At 57.0% G+C, this 24203-nt stretch overlaps 2 protein-coding genes across 2 annotated transcripts; one reads left to right on the plus strand and one right to left on the minus strand.

Annotated features, from left to right (window-relative positions):
• Nucleotides 1-1487: 1487 nt before the first annotated feature.
• On the minus strand, nt 1488-11691 carry CALY (calcyon neuron specific vesicular protein). The gene is given in 7 exon segments (XM_058544345.1): nt 1488-1621; nt 1971-2281; nt 2775-2888; nt 3636-3749; nt 4825-4866; nt 4868-4980; nt 11649-11691. Coding segments are annotated over 5 exon segments (651 nt in total). The 5' UTR covers nt 4961-4980; nt 11649-11691; the 3' UTR covers nt 1488-1621; nt 1971-1993.
• A 7158-nt stretch (nt 11692-18849) lies between these two features.
• Nucleotides 18850-23674, plus strand: PRAP1 (proline rich acidic protein 1). The gene is made up of 5 exons (XM_058544347.1): nt 18850-18984; nt 21403-21469; nt 22268-22320; nt 23192-23295; nt 23426-23674. Exons 1-5 carry the CDS (start codon nt 18977-18979, stop codon nt 23638-23640), a joined length of 447 nt encoding a protein of 148 aa, XP_058400330.1. The 5' UTR covers nt 18850-18976; the 3' UTR covers nt 23641-23674.
• Nucleotides 23675-24203: the final 529 nt, after the last annotated feature.

Genomic DNA, 24203 nt, shown 5'->3' on the forward strand with positions numbered 1-24203 from the left:
ATGATGAGTGATCAATTGAGGGATGAGTGGACGGGACAGATGGACAAATGGAAGCCCAGCGATGAAGGGCACAGTGTGCATGGCCGAGCCTTCCCTGACTCCACCCCACCCTCCCCCGAAACCCCCACCTTTGCTCCCCCCACCTCACCCCCAGTGTGCCCACGGCTCCCCTTGCACACCTGTCTCATTCACTTCCTGGGCACCACCTGCTATTCCGAAGCTTCCCAGACCCCACCTTGCCCCCCAGGCCTGGAGGCTAGACAGTCAGGGGTCCCACCCTGGGTCTGAGTACCAGCCCCATGACCCCAACAAGGACCCTGGGAAGTGCCTGGCCCCAGTGCCCAGCTCCAGGTCGCACTCACTGATGCTGGCTCTAGAGAGGGCCCTGACACCGTGGAGAGGCTTTTGGGCTCTCGTCCAAGTCATGGGGCTCTGCCCTGGGGCCAAAGGAGGCTCCCCAGGGACTCTGACCCACGTGTGGGCGAGCCACCTACACTGGTGGGCACCGTCACTCTCCATGGAGCAGCACGGGAAACATGGGTCTGTCCTGCCTGGAGCTGTGTCCTCTGGTCCCCATGAGCTCTGCAGGCTCTGTCACCACCCCTCAAACCCAGCCCTTAGCGCCAAGGCCTGAGCTCACCTCCCACCAGGCAGGGTGTCTGGGCCCAGGATAGAAACCATTGAAGGAGAACAGGGGCTGGGGGGTGGGGGGCCCGGGGCACCCATCCAGGTGGGCGCAGACCTGGGGCCTCCCAGGGCCAGAGGGAGAGGAGGAGATGGGGTGGGCTGCGTTTCCCAGAGGTGAGCCCCCAGGGGGAGCTGCCCTGGTGGGTGAGAAGACTCTTGATAGCTCCCGGGTCCATGGGCCCGCAGACCTCCCACCTCCCCTCCAGCTCCAAGGAAACGGAGACGGGGTGCTCCTGGAGCGTGGGGCCCTCACTCTCTCCCTGGAGACCCCAGGTGCCCCTCAGATCCACTCTCTGGCTCCTTCTTCAGTCACTCATGCCTGTCACGCCCAGGGAGACACCGCTGGGGGGGCAGGACAGACGCGGCCCAGAGCCAGGACATTCAGATCCTCCAGTGCGACGGGGGAGGCGCATGGGAACTAGGCCCAGCCCGGGGGGGGGGGGGGGGGGGGGGGGGGGGGGGGGGCGTGATGGACACGCGGGGCATGGCACTGGGTGGAGGTCAGGGATGGACCCCAGGACCCAGAGGCTCCCCTGGGTGGGGGTGAGTATATTCTAGCAAAGCACTGTACCAGATAAGGCCCTGTCCACGGGGCTCTGGCCCTCAAGCCGGCCTGCACGGTGGCCCCAGCCTCCCAGGGCCCAGCCCACTGCCCCTCCGAGGCCGCCGCTGCTCCCGGGGTCTTTCAGGGGTCCCTCTGGGCAGCGGGGGGCGAGATGTGGGCCCTCACCCACATATGGGGGCGAGGCGGGGGAGCAGGAAGAAGGCCGGTGGGACCGAAGATGCTCAGGAGACGGGCATCAGTGGATGTGAATCTTTACTTAGAGGAAAGCGACAGAGCGAGGCTCACGAGACGGGGGCGCCAGCGGGGGCCGGGAGCAGGGGCGCGGCCCACAGCGGGGGCGGCGAGGCGGTCACGAGGGCCGGCGGGGCGCTGTTAAGACAGGGCCGAGGGTGAGAGCGAGCGGGCGGGGGCGCGACCGCCACTGCCCACCTGCGCGGGAGGACGGTGAGGCCGAGCCCGCCCGCCGCCAGTTCACTCGCCCCCCCACCCCCCATCTACACCCGCCAGACCCCATCGCCCGCCCCGCCCACGTCCCTTCCCTCCAGGCCCCCGCTCCCCTTACCCCCACCTCCACCGCCCCGGCGCTCAGACATGGTCCCAGGGGCCGCGCGCAGGAACAGCGCCCCCGGGTAAGGCTCTGGCCAGCAGAGTGGGCGCCCCCGCGAGGCGCAGGGAGGAGGGTCCCGGGCTCGGAGGAGGGGACAGGGGGCACACCTACCCGGGCTTTGGGCGCGGAGCCCGTCACTGGGGGGCCGGGGATGGTGCGTTCCCCGCCGCCTTCTGCACCGCCTCCTCTCCCGCCGCCGAGGGCTTCCCGGGGGGCAGGGTGGCCGCCGCCGCGCCCGCCGGGGTGGGCGCCTTGGGCGCCTCCTTGACGGCGCGGTAGCTGCCCCCCCACGCCGAGGGCGGCTCTGTGCCATGCTTGCGGCTCAGCGGGTAGGCCCCGATGGCCGCCAGGATGCTGCGGTGGCGCTCGGGGTCCATCTCGGTGTAGTACATCTCCAGGGTCAGCGGGGTGCAGATCTTGTGCTGCGGGAGGGGGCCGGTCAGGGCCAGCCAGGGTAGGGGGACGGGGAGGAGGGACGCTGCGGGTGGAGCCCGGGCCGGGAGGGGGGCTGGAGCGCCCCTGGGCTCAGATGTGCAAAGGGGGTGAGTGCCCAGTGATATCTGCCACGACGCGGGAGCCACGTTCCTGTGCCGCACGCGGGAAGGGCGGGGCACCCCTGGGGCTCCCTGTCCCTTCTGCTTTTGAGCAGTTCGGTAATACTGCAGACAGTGTCCCCAATACGTTTATTCCTTCGGGGATCTCAAGCCACCAGAGGAGCAGGAAACATCCTGGTGGCCCCTGGAGGTGGCCCGGGACAGGGGGAGGGAGGCACGTTGCCCCCATGCTTCCACAGGGAGACCCCGTGGGACCCTCCCTGGCGCTCTGCCTGGAGGCCTCCAGAGCACAGGAGGGCCTGGACCTCCCCTCCCCACCCGCTGCCCGCTCCCCACTCCCACCCAGGCTCGCCAGCCTTACCCGAAGCAGGAAGCCGTCCGGGCAGGTGAACTGGTCGTACCAGATGGCCTTGTACATGATCAGGACACAGCCCAGGAGCGCCATGGCGAAGGCGATCATGCGCGCTGTGGGCAGCTGCGGGGCGGAGAGAAAGGGGGAGAACCCAGTTCCCAGCGTGGGGGGGAAGCTGCTGCAGGGGCTGGGCATGGCACCAAGGCCACGGGGCAGGCCCTCAGGGTCCAGGCCGCGCACACAGCCGCAGGATCCCAGGCCTCTGTGGGAGGAGCGCGTCCCTCTCAGAAACCACAGGCAAAGGGACAGGTTTTATACTGAAAAATGAAAGGCTTTAGAAATAGTACACTACAAATGATAAAAGCCATCATTACTCAAGTTAAGATCTGAAAAAAAGATGCAGGAAAATATTTGCCAGATACACAGCAGGAAAAGTGACTTTCCACGGTATACAGAAAACCCACGCATCACTGAAGAACAGACATGACCACTGGGAACACTGCACACAGCGCGCGGTGCTGCCCAGACGGAGCGGGCGTGGCCGGGCCTCCTCTGCTTGGCTGTTGCTCTCACCCAGCTCCACAGCGAGGAAGGCTGGGGGGCTCGGCAGCCACAGGTCAGCCGTCGCTGAAGGTTGGCACCTGACCTGGGGCTGCCCGGCCCAAGTCCCCCAAGCCGCCCAGACCCACCCCAACCCCGGCCTGTGAATGAGGTGACTCCCTGTCCAAGTCCCCCTGAGAGCAGGAGACTGAGCAGGGCCTGCCCGCCGGCCCGGGGGCCTGGGTGCCTTGGCCTGCGCTGCCTGTCCACCTCCCCTTGCCCTGCCTCCCCGTAGGACTGAGGCGGCACGGGACCCAAGGGCTCCGTTACCCTGCGCCCTTCCTCCGGGTGGCTGCAGGTCAGCTTCTGGGCCTCCAGGTCGGGGAACTTCTTCGGCTGGTCCGGGGAGGACAGCTGGTATTCCGTCTGCGTCTTGATGACCACCTGCGGAGAGATGAGCCAGGAGGACCCTGAGCTGGAGGGCTGGGAGGGGAGGGGCCGAGGCCAGCTGCCCGGCAGTGGTGTTGGTGCTGACCATCTGCCAGGACTGTCTAGTGGCCGGGCTCCAGTCAATACAAGCTGAGGCTGAGGGAAGGTGGCCGCTGCAATTCTGCCACTGCCATGGCAGCCCTGAGGCCTGGCCAGACCATGGATGGAGCCCCTCAGTCTGCTGGCCGCCTTCAACTGTTGAGGGTGCCAGCTCTCCCTGCCAGGAGCTTTCCCTTCAGCAGCTCCAAAGCTCGGCTCCCTCCTCCAGGAAGTCTGCCCTGACTTCTCCTCTGCTCCCCGAGTCTTGAGGCCCTACCACATGGGGCACAGGCAGGTGCAGTCCTGTGCTATCTGTGTGCTCCCAAGGGGCAAGGACTGAGCCCTCCCACGGTGTCCTTTTAGAACCGGGTCCAGAACTGTAGTAGATGCAGCTGAAGCCCACCCAGATCCTCAGCCAACAGGAGCAGCACACCTGGCAGTGCCTGGGAGATACCCCTGCCCCACGGTTGGTTCCCAGCCAGTGGGTGACTGACATGGGACAGGGGGCCGCCCCTCACCTCCACGGGGACAATGCTTGGTGCTGTGCACACTCCAGAGCCCCCGGGGGGATCAGGTAGAGCTCTCACAGGCTCCTGCTGAAAGCTCCCTCCCCACGTCACCTGCCCCGAGGCCCCTCTCAGGCCCTGAACCTAGACGGGGCGCCTGGCCCAGAGTGGGTGGGAATTTTTGTTTGCTGAGCCCCCACTGGGCAGCACCGTGGGCTGGGCGCTGTCTGCGAGGCAGCGGGTGAATTCTCACAGTCGCCTGTGGCCAGTGTACCCCGTTTACAGATGAGGAGAGGGTGGCCTCTGGTGACAAGGGAGCTGACCTAGTCACAGGGATCGCTTGTGGCTGACTGGGGTTTCAGCATGGCCCTTCTTCCACTTGCTCTCCTGCACCTCGGAGGAGGCCACGTCTAAGGAAAACTCCCCCACACCTCTCTGTTCCCAGGGCAGGCGGAGGGCACCCCAAGCTGGCCCAGGCTCCTCACCTGGTCAGGGAATGGTGGCTGGAGCTGGCTGACGTCCAGGGGGGCTGATTAGAGGGACGCTGTCCGTGGTAACCCCATCCTGGTCCCCGGGATCTTTGCCGGGCTTCCCGGAGAAGGTGCAGCCCAGCTTCACCATCGTGGAGGGTGGTCCTCGTCCTGTCCAGAGGCAGACACAGGGTCACTGCCCACGGGCCACCTAGCAGATGTCTACGCCAGCTGGCTGTGGAGCGAGAAGGTCCCGGGCTGGACCTGATGCTCCTCATGCCAGAGCCAGGATGGGCCATGAGCAGCCAGACCAACCTCCCCAGGACAAACTGGGCGAGTCCAGCCACAGGTTTCTCGGCCCTTCCTGCCCCTAGGCTCCTTCTAGGCCCCACAGCCACACAGGGGATGGCGCCTCTGACCAGTGACCACCGAGAGACACAACTCTGGCCGATTCTTCCACCGGCCCACCTGCTCTAGACATGCTCCAAGGGCAGCTGTTCCAGTCAGCAGAAAATGACCCCAGGCAGAGGCCTGGAGAGTAGGGTGGCCAGACTTAGCCAATGAAAGTAGAGAACACCGGGCTAACTCTGAGTCAGAGAAGCAATACAGACCGTTTTTTATGTATGTCCCATGTAATACGCAATACAGAACGTACTTAAACTAAAAAGTCATTTGTCGTCCATCTGAAATTCAAATGTAACTGAGCGTCCTGTGTTTTATCTGGAAACCCCACTGGACATGGAGGATGTCACCAAGCTACAGAAAGAGGACGTCGACGAGTCGATCCAAACGCCAGCTGCACAGAACACAGCAGGGAGGGTGCATGTGGGGCCAGACCATCTGGAGAGCTGGACACCCGACCAGAGCCAGAGTCGGGAGGACGTGGAGGACATGGAGGATGTGGACGGGCCCCCGTGGCCTGTAGGAGGGTGAGGCTTCCCCTAACCCTGGGGGGTCAAGGCAATTTCACCTCTAGACTGACGGCTAAGGGAAAAGGAACGCAGCAAACGGCTTCCAAACCGAAGAAGTAGAAAAGCAAAACACCTCCAGTCGATCCCAAGAAGCAAGAAAGGTCCTCAGTCCAACGACAAGCTAAATCTGTCGTTACAGCCCTCCGACGGAGCTCCAGGCCAGCCAGCATCACCACTGCACTCGACCAATCGCTTAAGGAGGAAATAAAGCAAATTTCACACAAAACTCTGCCAACATAAGGACAAGGGAACACACTCCAGCTCGTGAGGCCCACGTAACCTCGACCTCAAACCCGGCACGGACACCATGGGAGAGGACGGTGCAGGCCACCCCACCCACGGGCATCAGGGCAGAGGCCCCAGACGCAATGCAGGCAGACAGGATCCAGCGAGATACAAAAAGGTCACACATCACGGCAGGTGGGGCGTATTCTGGAAATGAAATTTAGTTTAACATCTGAAAAGCAATCAGTATTTTCACCTTATGAACAGAATAAAGAAGAAAAGTCATCTGATCAATTTCAACAGTAGCTAAAAAAGTAATAAGATTCAATATTTGTTGACTACTTTAAAAATGCATTAGCATGCTAAGGGCAGAAGGAAACTTCCTTAATCTGATAAAGGTTATCCACAAAAATCCTTTCAGCAAACCTTATTGAATGTGAACAGTGAAAGCTCCGCCTTTAAGATCAGGAAGGAGACAAACAGGCCCTATATGGTCAGTTCTATAAATCATGGTGCTAGAGGTCTTAGCCAAGCTGTAGGGCAGGAAAAAGAAATAAGAGATACAAGGCCTGGACACGGTTAGGGAATACGCTCATTATTCACAGACAAAACACCTTTTGTGTATGGAAAATCCAAAAGAATCTACAGATAAATTATAAACATTGAGAAGTGAGTTCAGCAAGGTTGATGCTTTTACGGTATTCACAAATCAATTATATTTCTATCGGTGACAAAAAATTAGAAAATGATTTTTTGAAAGATTCCATTTAAACAATATCAGAAATATCAAATGTTCAAGAATAGTTCTAAGGAGATGAGAAGGACCTCCATGTGAAAAACCTCATTAAAAACATTACTCACTGAGACCAAAGAAGGCCTAAATTCCTTACATAAATGAGGAAGGATATGGTCATGGATTTTGGAAGGTTCCATGCTTAAAATATCACGACCCCCCCCAAATGTATCTGTAGAATCAATAAATCCCAATCAAAATTCCAACAGGATTTTTTTGTGTGACCTTGACAAGCACTATAATTTTATATGGAAGGCAGGCAGACAAGGACACACATGACATCCTGAAAAAGAACGAGGGGTCCAGCTTGTTACACAGCAGTGGAAATTAAGTTGTGTGGTATTGATTGTGGTAGACAAAGACCCATGTGTCACACCCTACACACACGGACCACGGGTTTATGAGAGAGATGCTGCTGCAAAGCGGGGCGATGGCCACCTTTCAATAAGCAGATGTCAATGTGGGAAACGGTGAACCCAACCCTACCTCACACCACACAGAGATCTACTCCAGGTATATAAACCAAAGTTAGAAAAGCATCTTAAAGATAACACAGGAGAATATTTTCCTGGTCTCAGGGAGGGAAAGAGTTCTTCAACATGACAAATAAACACTAACCATAAAAGGAAACATTGATAAAAAGATTACATTAAAATTAAGATCTTCTACTCATCAAAACATAGCCTTCAAAGAATGGAAACAGAAACCAAGACTGGGAGAAGATATTTGGACCCATAAATGACTGGGGGCTTGTTGTGGGTTCAACAAGAAGATATGCCCAAGTCCTAACCCCTGGTATCTGTGAACGAGACGTTATTTGGAAATAGGGTCTTTGCAGATGTCATCGAGTCAAGATGAAGTTGCACTGGATTAGGGTGGGCCCTGACCCAAAGACTCATGTCCTCATAAGGAGGAGATTTGGACACAGACACACACAGGAAGGAGGCCATGTGAAGACGGAGGCAGATAGTGGAGCGATGCAGCCACAAGCCCAGGACACCTGGAGCCCCCAGAAGCTGGAGGAGCAGGTAGGAGCCTCTCCCAGAGCCTCAAGGGGAGCAGGGCACTTCAGATATCTTGATTTCTGACTTCAGGCCCCCAGAGCTGTGAGAGAATGAACGTCTGTTGTTTTAAGCCTCCCAGTGGTGGTAATTCTTACAGCAGCCCAAGGAAGCCAACACAGGACAGATATCTAAAACACACAAAGAACAGCTCAAGTTGGTAAAGAAAAAGACAGATAACCCAAGGGAAAAGTGGACAGAGAGGATTTCAGACGCCCATGAATGACAAAGTGCTCACCCTCATTAGGAACCTTCCTCCTAGAGGAAGACAAACTATAGCCAGCAGGAGGAGACGTGCTGAAGCTCGCCAGAACACAGGACGGCGCAGGGAGCAAAGACGCCACATGGGAGGGGCGACTTGCTTTATCTACTGATGGTGAACCTGTGACCAGCCCTGCTCCTGGGTGGACACTAGCGGAAAGGCAGGCATGCACGAACGTGTACAGCAGCACTGTTCCCGCAGAGGCACACACCACCGAACGTCATCCAGAGTAGACGAGGTAAACGGTCGGGCATTTCTACCTGAGTCCGGCGCAGCAGCGGAAGCGAACGGACTCTAGCTACAAGCAGGAACAGCCCTGAATCTCACAAAAACAACGTTGGCTGAAAGAAGCCAGGAACAAAGCAAGGTTCAAGAACAAGCAAACACCATCCACGCATTTAGGAACCAATCTCGCCTAGAGGAACGTGCGCTCCTCTGGTCCAGGCCAAGGTTTGAGTCTGGGTGGAGGTGCCCTTGGGGGAGGGGAGCGGCTTCGGGGCGGGATGCGGTTTCCAGTCTTCGCCTGGATGGTGGAAGCCTGGCGTTCCCCTGTGGCATATCACTAGACTGCCTGTTTGTTTCATGTCCTCTTCTGAACATTCCTTACATTTCACAACAAAAAAAGGTTAAAAACAAACGAAACCAACAACGGAAGGACAGCAGGCTGGTGGCAGAGGCACAGCCACCCCATGCCCTCCCACAGGACTGGACCCCGACGTTGTGCCGAACAGAGAGGGTCAGTGGCTGGGCAGCTGTGCCCTGGCTGTCTCTGTGCCCCTTCCTTGTGAGGACCACTCTGGGGTGAAGGGCAGAGCTCCAGGGCCTGGGCTTCTTGTCCTGGCCTCTGAGTGTGGCCCCTCCCTCACTGCCGCCTGTACCCACCCTGCAAAGACTGTGGTGCCTCTGAACCCCAAACTTCTCTCCTAGGGTGACCTCACCATCCCCAAACGTCTCTCCCCGTAACGGCCACACCAGCACTGGTGCCCACCAGGCTCGCAGGTCACCGCTCTCTCACACACCAGCAGCCAGGCCCTACTGTGGGTTCCGGGTGCAGGAGGCTGGGGGAGGGGTGGGACGGACAGACGCACGGACGAAGATGGGGGCTTCTGCCCAGCGGCTGACGGATGTGCAGGATAGACTGTGGAAGGCACTGGGCGGGCAGGCCACGGCTGTGGAGAGTGTGCTGGACGGGTGGCCAGGACGGCCACTGCGGGTTGGGCAGGAAGCCGCCGGCACCGTGGACTCCCCAGGGGCTCCGGGTGGAGGGTCCTCTTAGGGCCCTGAACCTGGCCCTTCCTTGGATGCCCGCACCTGGCCCGGGCCCTTATAGACCAGCAAAGCGCCCCCCACTGCAACCCCCCAGGCTGGGAGATCCTCCTGAGGTGGGTCGGGGTCCTGCAAGGGCTCAGCCTGGGGAGGACGCGCGGGCACCTCGGCACCTGCCCCAGGCGAGCGGGCAATCGGTCAGTCATTCTTCAGGCGGACCATGCATGCAGACGACGTCCGCACTCGGTGAGGCGGAGACGGAGGGGAGCCATCCGAATACCGATGTAAAGAGGTCGGGGATCCGGCACCGGGAAGACTGGAGAGCTCATCAGAGCAGGAGGGGGCGGCGGAGGGACTGACCCACCGAGACTGCAGAGAAGGGGCAGGGGGCGGGAGGGGGCGGCAAGTGCCTGGGGCTGGAGGGGAGCTTGGCGGGGGAGGGAGGGGTGTGCCATCCGGGGGAGGGCTGGGCCTTCACCGAGCGGACGCCCCGCGGCTCACAAACCCAGCCTGTGGCTTACAGAGGGGAAAGCAGACGGGAGCGGGGCGCAGCGCAGTCAGTCTCAGGTTGGTGGCCACGTCCGCTGGAGGGTCAGTGCCGGGGTCTCCCCCCTCCCCTCCGCAGGAGGCCCCTCCCGATACGGAGCTCCGCCTCTGGGGTCCCCTCTGAGCCAAACGTAAGCTCCAAGTCCTCTGTCTCCAAGTCCTCTGTCGCGGCGTGACGTCCGTGTTACATCATCGCAGGTTTCCATGGCAACGGAGATGGGCCAGAGATGACACGTCTCCACGAAGAAAAGGAGACTTTTGGGGCCCTCTGGATCCTCTGCGTCTGGTTCCAGGCAGAATGCTGGAGAAGGGGCTGGGCTGCACTTGTGACCCCTCCTCCAGAACATTCCTGACCCTGGCTGAGTCCTGCGGACCCGCTGGGGAGGCTGGCTGGGTTCTTCACACGACAGAAACAGAGCTAGTGGAATGGGGGGAGGGGTGGGGAGAGGCGTCCCCACTCCCCCCACCAGCCCCCATCCCTCCACCCTGCGCTGTTAATTGTGTCCTCTCCAGCCGGTCACCTGCTCCCCAGGACCCGTTCAACCCCTGGGATCGGGGGGCGGTGCACGTCTCCTCTCCGAGGCTTGGGGAGGGGGCACAGGATGAGCGGCGAGGCTGTGCAGATGAATGGATGGATGGACCGACGGACGGATGGATGGATAGACGGACGGATGGATGAATGGAAGGAAGGATGAATGGATGAATGGACGGACGGACGGATGGATGGACATATGGACGGACGGGGGCGCCGGACACTCAGCTGAAAGCCCACGGAAGCTCCGCTGCAGGTCACATTACAGACTCGCTCTCACACACACCCCCAACCTGGGATGCTGCGTCACGCGGAGAGGTGCGGGCTTGTGCGGGCACAAGCGTCCTGCGCGCATCGGGCGTGCGTGTGACTGCGGAGCGCGGGGGGACTGCGCGCTTTGCTGAAACCCAGCAGACCACCCCCCCCCCCGCCCACCTCCGCCGCAACCCCCACCCAGGCCCGCTCCCGCCCCTCACCCTGCAGGCCGGTCTTTGGTTCGGCTCCTTTTTGAAGGGCAGCTGGATACGGGCGCCACCAGTCCAGCCCTGAGAGGCCCGGGGAGGGGGGCGGGTGGGGGCTGGCGCAGGGCTGCTCGCTTCCCACGTACCAGCCACCTGTGGCCCGCGTCTAGAGCCTGCGGCAGGTGGTTCTGGAGAAATGCCCCTCTCCCGGCCTCCTGGCCACCTCCCGCCAGCCACGCAGCCGCCCCACCTCGGCCACCAACCCCTCCCGGTGCCGGCAGCGCGTCTCGGTGCTCTGGTCCGTCTGACGCCCCTTCTGCCTCCCCTCTTCTCCCCTCACTACCCCGCCCCCGCGCCCCCTCCCCTCCTCGGGACGCCCAGCTCCCTTGGCTCTCTCAGACCTGCAGGGGTGGAGCCGGCTTACGGGGAGGGGGCTGCAGTTAGGTAGGGGGGGTGATGTCCCGCAGTCCCACCCCCACCGGAGCTGCCCCGCTCTGCTGAGGACCGGGGATCGGGCAGCACGTCGGGTCTGCGCAAGGCTGGACACTCATGGTCCTTCGGGCAGGTGCAGGCAGCGGAGGCCCCCGATCGTCCCGGAGACCTGGGGGCAACACCTGCGCTCCGGCCAGCAGAGACGCCAAGGGAGGACCCCGGCTCGGCCTGGCCGCCTTAGGGTCAGCCGCAGTGCCCCCCATACACTCTGCCACCCCTTGCACACGCACCTCGCACCGCCGCGCACACACACACCGCCACACGCACTCGGCCCCCTCGCCCCCGCTCCACAAGGAGAAAGGTGGAAATGGCTCACAGGCGGCTCCCCGGCAGCTGCGGCTGCGGCAGGACGCGGTCGCAGGACGAGGATGCGGAGGAAGGATGCGGTTCCAGACGCTTCGCAGCCGCCGGGGCGGGGCGGGGGAGGGGCCGAGCCGAGACCGAGGCTGCTGTTGCCGGGAGACGCCGGCCGGGGGAGGGGAGCGCCGCGGCTGCCGCCCCTCCCGCAGTGCCGCCCTCGGCTGGGCCCCCGCAGCGTCACACACGCCCCCCACAAGCGCACACACATCCCTCACACACACGCCCCTTACACATACCCCTCACATGCCCATACACCTCACACTCACACCCCTCACACACACGCACACCCCTCACACACGCACACATCCTCTCACACACACACACCCCTCACACACACCCCTCACACACACCCCTCAGGCATACACCTCACACACACACCCCTCACACCCCTCACATGCACACACATCCCTCACACGTGCATACATCTCACACACACACCCCTCACAGCCCTCACACACACACACACACTCCTCACACACACACCCTTACACACACCCCTCACATACGCATACACCTCACACGCACACCCCTCACATACACACATATCCCTCACACATGCATACACCTCACACGCACACCCCCTCACACCCCTCACATACACACACATCCCTCACACATGCATACACCTCACACACACACCCCTCACAGCCCTCACACACACACACACTCCTCACACACACACCCTTACACACACCCCTCACATACGCATACACCTCACATGCACACCCCTCACATACATACGTATCCCTCACACATGCATACCCCTCACGCGCACACCCCTCACACCCCTCACATACACACACACCCCTCACACACACACACCCTCACGCACATCCCCCTCACACACACCCCCCATGCACACCCCCTTCGCACACACCCCTCACATATGCATACACCTCACACACACACCGCTCACATACACACGCCTCACATACACCCCCTTCACACACACACGCCTCACATACACACTCCTCACATACATGCACCTCACACACACACCCCTACACACACATCCCTCACATACACACCCGACACACACACGCCTCACACACACCCACCTCTCATACCCCTCACATACACAGCAGTCACATACATACACCTTTCACATACACACGCCTCATATATACACACCTCACACACACACACAGCCCTCACATACACACCTCACACACACACTTCACACACACCTCACACACACACCCCTCACATACATCCCCCTCACATGCACATACATCTCACATAGGCATACACCTCACATGCGCATATACCTCATATACAAACAACTTTCTCAGACACCTCACACACTTACACCTCACATATGCATACACCTCACATACAAGCACACACCTCACACATACACTCGTCAAACACAAACTCTTCACATATGCATACACCTCACATACACACACACACCTCTCACACACACCTCACATATGCATACACTTCCCATACACACGCACCTCTCCCTCACACACCTCACACATCTTGCACACACACCTCTCACATGCACACCCACATAGGTGCACATCTCTTGCATATGCATACACCTCACATATACATACACCTCGTGTACACGCACACCTCACTCACACCCCTCACACACATTTCATTCTTTGCTGTTGAATAGTGTCCCATGGCGTGGATATGCCCCGTTTTATCCATTCACCCACTGACGGGCATCTGGACTGTTTCTGGTTTTGTCTGTTGTTGACAGTGTTGCTGTGAACACTCTCGTACAAGTATTTGTGTGGACGTAGGCTTTCATTTCTCTTGGGTAGGTACCTAGGGGTGGACTTGCTAGGTTGGGTGGTAGTTTACATTTAACTTTTTAAGAAAATGCTACACTTTTTTCCCAAGTGGCTGCATCATTTTACATTCCCACCAGCAATATGTATGAGGGCTCTGGTTTCTCGACATTCTCATCAACACTGGTTCTTGTCATCTTTTTTATTACAGCCATCTGTGTTAGTCTGTTAGGGCTGCCATGACAAACTACCACAGATTGGGTGGCTTAAACAACAGGAATTTATTTCCTCACAATTCCAAAGGCTAGAAGCCTGATATCAAGGTGTGGGCAGGGTTGGTTTGCTCTGAGGCCTCTCTCCTTGGCATGTAGACACCGTGTTTTCCCTCTGTCTTCACATGGTCGTCCCTCTGCATGTGTCTGGGTCCTAGTCTCCTATTCTTGTAAGAACACTAGTCAGAATTGGTTAGGGCCCACCTATATGACCTCATTTTAACTTAATTATCTCTTTAAAGATCTTATCTCCAAATACAGTCACATTCTGAGATACTGGGGGGTTAGGAAGCCAACATATGAGTTCTGGGGGGAAACAGTTCTGCCCATAATGCTGACCTAGTAGATGTGTCATGATATCTCACTGTGGTTTGACTCTGCATCCCTAATAACTAATGATGCTAACTAAGCATCTCTTTATGGGTTTATTAGCCCCTTGCATATCTTTGGTGAAATGTCTGTTCAAATATTCTGAACATTTTTCAGTTGAGTTCTTTGTCTTCTTATTATTCAGTTATAAGAACTCTTTATGTATTCTCGATACAAGTCTTTTATAAGATATATGATTTTCAAATTATCTCTCCCAGTCTGTGACTTGTCTTTTCACTTTCTTGGTGGTGTGTTTTGAAGTGCAAAAGTTTGTAATTTTAATTAAGTCCAATGTATCAAAAAATTTTTTTATGTGTCATGCTTTATTTTTTTCCTTTCTTCCTCCCCACCCCCAAAGCCCTGGTATATAGTTGTGTATAGTTGTAGGTCCGTCTAGTTCTTCTGTGTGAGCTGCTGCCACAGCATGGCTACTGACAGTTCCACACTCGGGAACCAAACCCAGGCCACTGAAGTGGAGCGCACTGAACTTAACCGCTAGGCCAACAGGGCTGGCTCTTATGTATTATGTTTTGGTGTTGTATTTAAGAACTGTTTACCTAACCGAAGGGTATGAAAATTTTCTCAGGTTTTTCTTCCAGAGGTTTTATAATTTTAACTTTTACGTTTAAGTCTATGACACATTTTGAGTTAACTTTCATGTACAATATTAGTTACAGGTCTAAGCCCTTTTCTTGTGTGTTTGTATGGTATCCAATTATTTCAGCACCTTTTGTTGAAAACACTAACCTTTCCATATCAAATTGTCTTGACATCTTTATCAAAAATGAGTTATCCATACATGTGTGGGTTTATTTCTGGACTCTTAATTCCATTTCGCTGATCTGTGTCTCCATCCTTATGCCTATGGCATATCTTTTATCACTGTGGCTTAATAGCAAGTTTTGAAATGGGGTAACGTGTGTCTTCCAATCTTGTTCTTCTTTTAGAAAATTGTTTTGGCTCTTCTGAGTCCTTTTCATTTTGTATAAATTTTAGGATCAGCTTGTCGATTTCCACAAAGAATCCTGATAGGAATTTGGTAGGAATTGCATTGAATGTATAGGTCAATTTTGGGAGAATTACCATCTTAACAAAATTCAGTCTTCCGATCATTGAACATGGACTATCTCTCCATTTGTTTAGATCTTGTGTAATTTTTCTCAGCGCAAGTCTCGTGCTTCTTTTGTTAAATTTATTCCTAAGTATTTTATTATTTTCAATGCTGTTATATATGAAAATGTTTTTCATAATTTCATTTCAAATTGTTCATTGCTAGTATATAGAAACAACTGATTTTTGTACGTTTGTCTTATATCCTGAGATCTTGCTCAACTCATTTATTAGTTCTAGTAATTTCTTTTTGATTTCTTAGAACTTTCCAAGTATGGGATCATATCACCTTCAAATTAAGACAGTTTTACTTTTCCATTCCAACTTGAGCATCATTTTCTTTCTTTTCTTGCCTTGTTGCACTGGCTGGAATCTTTAGTACAATGTTGAACAGCAGTGGTGAGAGTGGTTATCCTTTTCATTCCTAATCTTAAGGAGAGAACTCTCAGTCTTTCACTATTAAATATGATGTTTGCTGTAGGTTTTTTTGTACATACCTTTTTATCAGGTTTAAGAAGTTCCCTTCTATTCCTAGTTTGTTGAAAGTTTTTATTGTAAATGGGTATTGAATTTTGTCGGATTCTCTTTCTGTTTCTATTAAAATGATTGTCAATGCAAATAGTCAGTAATCATTCTGTAATAAAGAAAAGAAGAGAGTTTTATTTGAGCCAAAGTGAGGACTATGGCCCAGGAGTTGCAGACTTCCAGGGGAAAAAGTGCTCCAAAGAATAGCAATTTTTAGCACAGTTATATACCATTTCAAAACAAAGATACATAGAACAAGCGTAACAGGGGTACATTCCTTCAAGGATTCAAGGGGCTGTTTGCTACAGATTATCACGTACATGGCAGGTCAACATGACCCTGGTATCATGGGAAGGGAGACTTATCTTCAAAGACTGCTGGCCTTGCAAGAAGGGTGGCGTCAATTCTTACCTTCAAAAGAGTGCATTCTTTACCTTAGGGTCATGATCAAAGCAGACGTACAATGTATGTTTGACAGGCCACAAGTCAGGCTTCTTTGGTTCAAATAAAATTCAGGCCAAATCAAGTTCAAACCAGAGTGGCTTCCCCATATACTTCAATATATAAGAATTTTCTCATATCATGGTTGTGTGTCTTTGTCCTTCTTTCTAGCAATATAGTATGATACATTCATTTAGTTTTTGAGTATTAAACCTACTTTGCATTCCTAGGATAAATTCCTCTTTATGTGTTGCTGGATTTAGCTAATATTTTATTAAGGATTTTCATGTCAATGTTCATGAGGAATATTAGCCTATAGTTTTCTTCTCCTCTTAATGTCTTTGTCTGCCTTTGGAATCAAAGTAATACTGGCCTCATGGAAGGAGTGTTCTCACCCCTGTAGTTTGTGAAGATTGGTTTTGGTCCTTCCCAAACGTTGCCTGCAAGCCTGCAACGCTTCTGAGAAGAGGGCGGCTGTTAACTGTGTTGCTGGTGCTCTGCGCAGGAGACTAGTTTTTCTCTTGCTACTTTCAAGATTTTCTCTTTGTCTCTGGGTTTCAACAGTTTAACTACGATGTGTCTTTGTTTATCCTACTCGGGGCTCACTGAGCTTGTTGCATCTGAGGATAAATGCTACAGATTTGGAATGGTTTTAGCCGTTATTGAAATATTTTTTCCTGTCCCTTTCTTTCCTCTCCTTCTAGGACTCTTGTGTGTGTGGTGTGTGTATGTGAGTGGAGTGTGTGTGTATGTGTGTGTGTGCTTGACACCTGTTGTCTCACAGGTCTCTGAGATGCTGTTCAATTTTCTTTTTTTCCTCTCTTCTTTAGATTGGATAATTTCCATTTATCTATCTTTAAGTGCTGATCTAATTTAAAGATATCACATACTTAAATATGCCTTCTAGTAAGCCCACTAGTGAATTTTAAAATTTTGTTATTCTGTTTTTCAATTCCAGAACTTCCATGTGGTTCTTTTAAAAATTCTGTTTATTGAGATTATTTAAGTCATTTCATCATACTTTCCTTTAATTCTTTAAGCGTGGTTTCCCTTAATTTTTTTGTCTGCTAAGTCCAACACTCCGGTCCACTCAGAGACAGTTTCTGTTACCTGCTTGTTCCTGAATGTTGGTCACTCTTTTCCTGTTTCTTTGCCTGGCTTGTAATTTTTGGTTGAAAATACTTGTTTTAATTGGCTAATCAATTGTAACAAATGTGCCACCTAACACAAACTGTTAATGGTAAGGGAAGCAGGCTCACGGGTGAGTATATACGGGAACTCTGTACTTTCTGCTCAATTTTTCTCTAAACCTAGAATTACTCAAAAAGTAAAGCCTATTAATTAAAAAAAAAAAAAACTAGATGTCTTAGATTACATATTGTAGCCGCTTTGGAATTTTATATTTTCACCCTGAGAGTGGTGGTGGTTGGTTTGTTTCGAAATTTCCATGGACTGAATCTGTGGACGGTTTCCCTGTGGTGTGGGGACCTGATCTCCCCCTAGTATTCTTTCTCCTTCTCTTTTCTTTTTTTTTTTTGGTGAGGAAGATCAGCCCTGAGCTAACATCCATGCCAATCCTCCTCTTTTTTTGCTGAGGAAGACTGGCCCTGTGTTAACATCCGTGCCCATCTTCCTCCACTTTATATGGGACGCCGCCACAGCATGGCCTGACAAGTGGTGCATCGGTGCGTGCCCAGGATCCAAACCCAGGCTGCCAGCAGTGGAGTGCGAGCACTTAACCGCTATGCCACAGGGCCGGCCTTCTCCTCTTTTCTGTGAGCCTGGCTCCCCAGGGGTCACCCGTGTCTGCACTGGTCAAGGCTGTGCTCTCCTCAGGCGGCTAGGATCCTGCCCTCTGCCGACAGCCTGTGTGTGCTTGGGGAGCCCATCCATGTCAAGGCAGTTTCTAAGGCTGCCCAGGCTTTCACTTCTTGTGGGGCTGTCTCCCGTCTCCTCTGCGTGTGTGCACAGGCTTGTGGTAAGCGAGGGGTGGAGCTGGCCTGTGCCCCCTCTTGCAGTCAGCCGGGGAGGTGGGAGCCTCAGGCAATGACCCCGCCCCCCAATTCCCCATTCCCAGTCAGCGCTGGGGGCCACCAGGGCTCCAAACCCACTTCCCAGAGCCACTGTGCCTACTGACCTGCGGTTGGGGTGGGAGCAGCCCCCAGAAAGAAGGCCACTGGCCTCCTCTGTTCTCACCCAAGTTTCAGGAGTTGGGTGCATGCTCTTCTCACCTGCTCCTGCACGTCGGTCAGGTTCCCTCTGAAATGGGTGGTTTGGACGATCCTCACTCTGTCCTGCCCCATTGGAAGCCCCACCCGTTGCACATCAGCCACTGAGGGCCGGGAGGACAGGGCTGTGGGTCCACTGCCCCCAGGTCCCAGCGCCGAGGGCCCCGCAGCAATGGGGCGGGGCGAGAGGAGCAGCAGGAGGCAGTATGGATTCCAGTGTGTGGGGTGGGGCAGGGGGAGCTGAGTCAGCTCTGTGCTGAAGTGGGTGGTACATGGGTCATGGGGAAGGTCATGAGTGTGACAGACAGGTGTGTGGGGCCAGCTGGGTGGGGCCAGTCACCTGGCCCCTGATCTCTGTCTAGCCGTGCCCACGTGGAGGCCATAAAACCCCGAGAGGCTGGGCGGGGAGGAGCAGGGCCAGGTGTTTGGATCCCTGGGTCCCCGGCTACCTGGATCTAGAACTACGGGCCCCCCAGAGCACCCTCTACACTGAGAAGGGGATTCCAGCATGAAGAGGTAATGCCCAGTGCTCCAGAGGCCAGATTCCCCACCCAAACCTGGCGGCTCTGCTGTGCGGTCACTCGGCTCCAGGAACCCCAGGCTCAGAGACCAGCCCCTGGGGTGCCTGTGTCCCCAGCCCTGGCTGTTCCAGGGGAGGGAGAGTCAGGAAGAGAGAAGGGGGGCTGTCTGTCCACAGACCGGTGTTTGGCTGTGGTCCCCAGGAGCAGTCCGGCTCCGCCTGGGGTGTACAGGGCTTTAGGGCAGAGCTCTCCCTCCCGGTTGTCCATCTGGTGTCTGTGTCTGGGGTCCAGCTCCCGGGGCCGCCAATGTGGCCCCCACGAGAGAGAGAGTGGGCACTTGTCCTTGGGGGTCCCCTGACCCAGTGGATAATCACCCAGGGAGCCCCTGGAAGCAGGAGGTGGGAGGCACCAGGCTCAAAGGAGGCAGGTCTGTGACCCCCCAAAAGAAAGGGGGGCTCAAGAAGATAAAACGAAGGCCAGGGCTGGGGGCTGGGGGCAGGGGGCAGGTGGTGCCCTGAGGGGACGTCACCCTGGAAGCTGGGGTGTGAGGCTCAGGGAAGCACTGGGGCTCCTGTTGGACTCTGGAAGGCCATCCTCCTCCTGTGGGGGTCCCCCTCCTCCCCCTCCCTCTCCTCCTGTGGGGGTCCCTCTTCCTCCAAGCCAGAGCTCCCCCTGGCCCTCTTGTCCTGGGGGTTCTCCTTGGGACCCCAGCTTGGACCAGAGGTCAAGCCTCCCTGTAGAGAGGTGGGCCACTGGTGGCTTGGGGGCCTTGTGGACCCCTTGGTTTCTAGAGCTGTCTGCCTGGAGAGGGGACTACAGGGGGGCCCACAGCCAGGCTGCCCCATGCTTGCCACCGCCATCGCCTCTCTCCAGGTCCAGCAGCATCCTGTCCTGTGAGTCCTTTCCCAGGCGTCGCTGGCAGAGTGGTGGTGGGCGTGGGGTCCAGACACTTGTGCACATGTCCCAGTCCAGCCCCTGCCCTTTGGCTCCTGCAGTGTGCACCCAAAGTGCTGAGTCACCAGAGAAGGAGTGAAGGTCTCTGTGCGGCTGGAATCTGGGGCTGAAGTTCTCTGTGGGGCTGGAATCTGGGGCTGCTGGGGCAGTGTGTAGGAAGCCTTGATCTGAGGCCCCTGCTGACCCCTGCGCTCCCCTGCCTTCCCCAGCCTGGCCTCACCCTGCCAGCTGCAGACAGAAACCCTCCATGCAAGACCTGAAGAGCTGTGCATGCACACGGGCTGTTAAAAGATAAACTGAGGCATATTGAACATTTTGAGTTTATTTGAGCAAAAATCGATTCAATTCAGGCAGCATCTGATCTAGCAGATAGAAAGGGGCTCCGAGGAGCTGTACAAAACGAGGGACTTTTATAGGCAGACAGGAGCAGAACGAGGAGGTTATACTGGGAGAAGTGGGCTGGTTGTTTGAGGTGGCTTTCCGTTAGGGGACGGCAGGGGTCGGTCAGGCAGGTGACCTCACCAGTGCTGACCCTGGGGTCCCTGACCGACGGCTCTAAGGTTCCATTTCTGGGAGAGCCCGGACTGTGAATCAGTCGTCTCCATTTCCTGACATGGGGCTTAGCATAAGCGACCCATTCTGGGCCCGCTGTCTTGTTTAACAAAGCACACAGACACGCATGCATGCGTGCTCACACATGCACTGGTCAGCCTCCCATCTTTCGCTCTCCCGACACTGTCTTGGAGGAGGTCTCCAGGACCTTCGCTGCTGAGTCCGCCAGTCCCCTTCAGTCCTGCATGTGTCTCTTTGTGTCTCCTACCTTTGGTCACGGCTCCTCAGACCCCTGCTGGGGCCTTGGTCCTCGACCTCCTCTCCCTTGTGGGCACCCCGGCCTCCCCAGAGGTCAGGCTGGATGTGTCCAGGCAGAGTGCCCCATCCTTCTCACCCAGGTAATGGCACCGCCGTCCACCCACAGCTCTGGGACAGAGTGACATGTGGCCTGGTCCTGAGGGAGCCACGTGCACAGCTTCAGGGGTGCCGTGGGTGGGGACGCTCTGAGAGCCGTCCCCAAGTCCTTGCCCCATCAGTGCCTAAGCACAGGGGGCCGTGAGCCCACGCTGCTCTGCGCCCTGAGAGGGGTGTGTGTGTCCCTGTGCGGCGGCCAGCACAGACGCCAGAAGATCCACGTGGGTGGCTGGTGCCTGCAGTGTGGGATCTGCCCAGAACGTGGAGTGCAGCGGCTGCCTGCGGGAGAGGCCGGGGAGCAGGTGTGGTCGTGTGGCAGTCCTACGTCTCTGTGGCTGTGTGTCCTGGTCCGTGAGATGGGGAGAAGATAAAACTACTTGTGGACCTGGCCCCAGGCCTCCCTGCTGGGACCCATGTTACTGGCCGCACGAGGCTGCCGGTCTGGTGTCCTGTCTGGAGGTGCCTGCCTCTCACTCTCCTCTCGTCCCTGCAGGCTCCTCCTCGTCACCAACCTGGTGGCTATGCTGCTGCAGCAGGCAGGCATAGCCTCAGCACCCCAGGTACGTGTGGGCTCCTCTGCCCGGCCCCCACCTCAGCTTTCCCCCTCGGCCGGGTCAGCAAGGGGGTGGAGAAAGGGCACCAAGCTGGCCTAGGACAGAGACGACGGGTCACCGATGTGACTGTGGGTCCCTTTGTACTGGGCGGTGCTATGGGCACTGGGAGGACCCTCAGGATGAGGGCGAGTGGGCCCCTCTGTGGGGTCTGACGGGCCAGCCTCGATGACACCAGGCGACCCAGGTGGAGGAGGGGCCGCAGTGATGCCCACCTGTGCCGTGAAGCCCAGGCACCTCCGCGTGCAGGGCACGTCAGCTGCTCTCTGTGCCGATGACTGGTGTCCAGGGCCAGGACAGTGCTTGGGGCCGTGTCCTCTCCCTACCCTGGGACAAAGCCACTCAGCCCTGCATGCCTGGGAGTGACCAGGCAAAGAGGGAGGCCCGCCCCTTCCTGGCTGGAGACACGGGAGGATAGCACGGCTGCCCTACAGCTGCCAGGCGCTGATGTTCCAGCGGGACCGCCGGTTTCATTTGCTCCCGTCCCCAACTTGCACCACAAGGAGGGCTGGGCTCAGAGGAACGAGCCCCCCTTCGTCAGGCCACCAGCCAGGGCGGGGGTGCAGGTATAGCCCCAACGGTCTTCCCTGGTCTCCCTAGAAACCACCAGGCCTCAGCCAGACCCCAGAGGGCCCAGGAGGGGTGGGCAGGGGTGGGGTGGAGTCAGCAGGGGGCTCTCCCCAGGGGTCCTCGACCCTGGAGCTCTGTGGACCTCGCTAAGCCCACACGTGTGACCTCACTCTCCAGGTCCTCATCAAGACCAAAGGCGGAGTGGGGGCCCGCGAACAGGACGCAGAGGAGTGAGTGTCCCCGCAGCCCTGCCTGCGCCTCCTGCTGCCCCCTCTTCTGGGCCCTCCCTGAGCTGGGACAACGGTGGGTGGAGGGGAAACCCTGCCCAGCAGCCTCCGGGAGGGGGTGATGCTCCAGTCAGCCCAGGAGCCCATGGGATCCGTCAGCAGCGAGTAGCGAATGGGGCCTGGGGGCTCCAGGCCGACCCCCCAGCTGCCTTGCTCTGCTGGCAGCCCCCACCATGGACCCTGGTCATAGACAGAGCCGCCTTTGAATTATGGCCCCTTCCCTGTGCCCACAAGGCAGCCGGCCTGGTTTCACCTGGGGCCGTGCCCCGCCAGGCCGGAGGACACAGTGCCAGTCCCCAGCCTGCGCAGGCCTGGGCTCCCACTGACACTGGAACAGGAGGGAGTCCTGCCCAAGCTCGTGGGGTCTCACTGGCTGAGTGCCGGTGCCACGTCCGTCCCGAGGGAGCGCCCCGGGCTGTAGCCAGGGCAGCCTCAGTCTTGGGCCAGGAGGAAGGTTTCCTCATGTCCCTCACCCTCCAGGACACTGGCCAAGGGAGGCTCCGACCTTCCCGGGCCCCTCTCCCACCCCTGCAGCTCAGGGATGTGGTAGGGACACCTGGCCCATGGGTCTGGTTCTGTGGAGGCTGCGGCTATAGTTCTTGAGGGAGAGGCAGCAGCGCTCATTCTGGGGACCCTGGGCAGCTGGTGGGTGATGGGCTGGAGCCACCGAGGACTCTGGTGGGGAGCCGCTTCCCGTCAAGTCCTGTCCACAGGGACCCAGGGCTGCCTGGGAGGCGGTGGGCGCCCTCCCTGGTGGGGCCGGCTATGTCTGCCTCCTGCTGTGCACGTGGACCTGACCCAGCTGTGCTCGCAGGGCCTGGGGCGCCCGAGTGGTGGAGCCTCCGGAGAAAGAGGACCGGCTCATGGGACTCCTCCCGGCACTGAAGCTCATGGCCACCACCCAGGAGAAGCAGCAAGGTCAGGGCAAGTCCCCTGCTATCCCCCAAAGGGAGCGAGGCCACAGGAGAGGAGCCCCCATGGGGTTGACTTGGATAGATGAGGCCTTTGGAGGGAAACTGAGGCCACACCTCCATCTGCCTGTCCCTAGGCACCAAGGACCAGGCAGGAACCAAGGACATCTTGCGTGGCCTCCGAAGCCCCAGGAGGGGCCCTGAGCCCGACCATGACAATCTGTACCATCCTCCGCCCGAGGAGGCCCAGGAGGAGGCAGGGCCCTGGTCTCGGGTGCTGCTGTCTCGCCAGGTGCTTCGGGGGCCAGAGGAGGATCGAGACCACATCTACCACCCTAGGGGACACTCCTGAGGGTGCCGACCCCCCAACTGGACAAATAAACCCTGCAAAGAGGTGGAGGCCAAGTGTCTTCAGAACAGTGAGTGTGGCCCCAGCCTGCTCTGTCTGGGAGAAGGGCTGGTGTCCTCCTGGGGCCGCATGTCCACTCCACACACCCAGAGCCCCCAGGGCTGACTCTTGGCTCCCCACACCCGGCTTCCATGCTCCCAGAACTACTACTCCCCCAGGCCTGCTCTTTGTATGCTGGGATGGGGGCAGGGGCCTGGCAGAGGTCAGTGGTTGGGACCAGAGAAATGGAGCTAACCTGGGCTCCTCACAGATGGGACCTGAGAACAGAAAGTACTTGAGAGAAGGAAGCCGAATCATTGGGTGCTCAGACGGACAGGGGAACAAGTGGACAAGTGCTCAGGCACACAGGTGAACAAGTGGATAGTGCTCAGGTGCTCAGGCGAACAAGCAGACAGGTGCTCATGCGAACTAGTGGACAGGTGCTTAGGTGCTCAGATGAACAAGTGGACAGGTGCTCAAGTATACAGGCGAACAAGCGGACAGGTGCTCTGATGCATGAGTGAACA

This window comes from Diceros bicornis, chromosome 6 (genome assembly GCF_020826845.1).
Source record: "Diceros bicornis minor isolate mBicDic1 chromosome 6, mDicBic1.mat.cur, whole genome shotgun sequence".
NCBI lineage: Eukaryota > Metazoa > Chordata > Mammalia > Perissodactyla > Rhinocerotidae > Diceros > Diceros bicornis.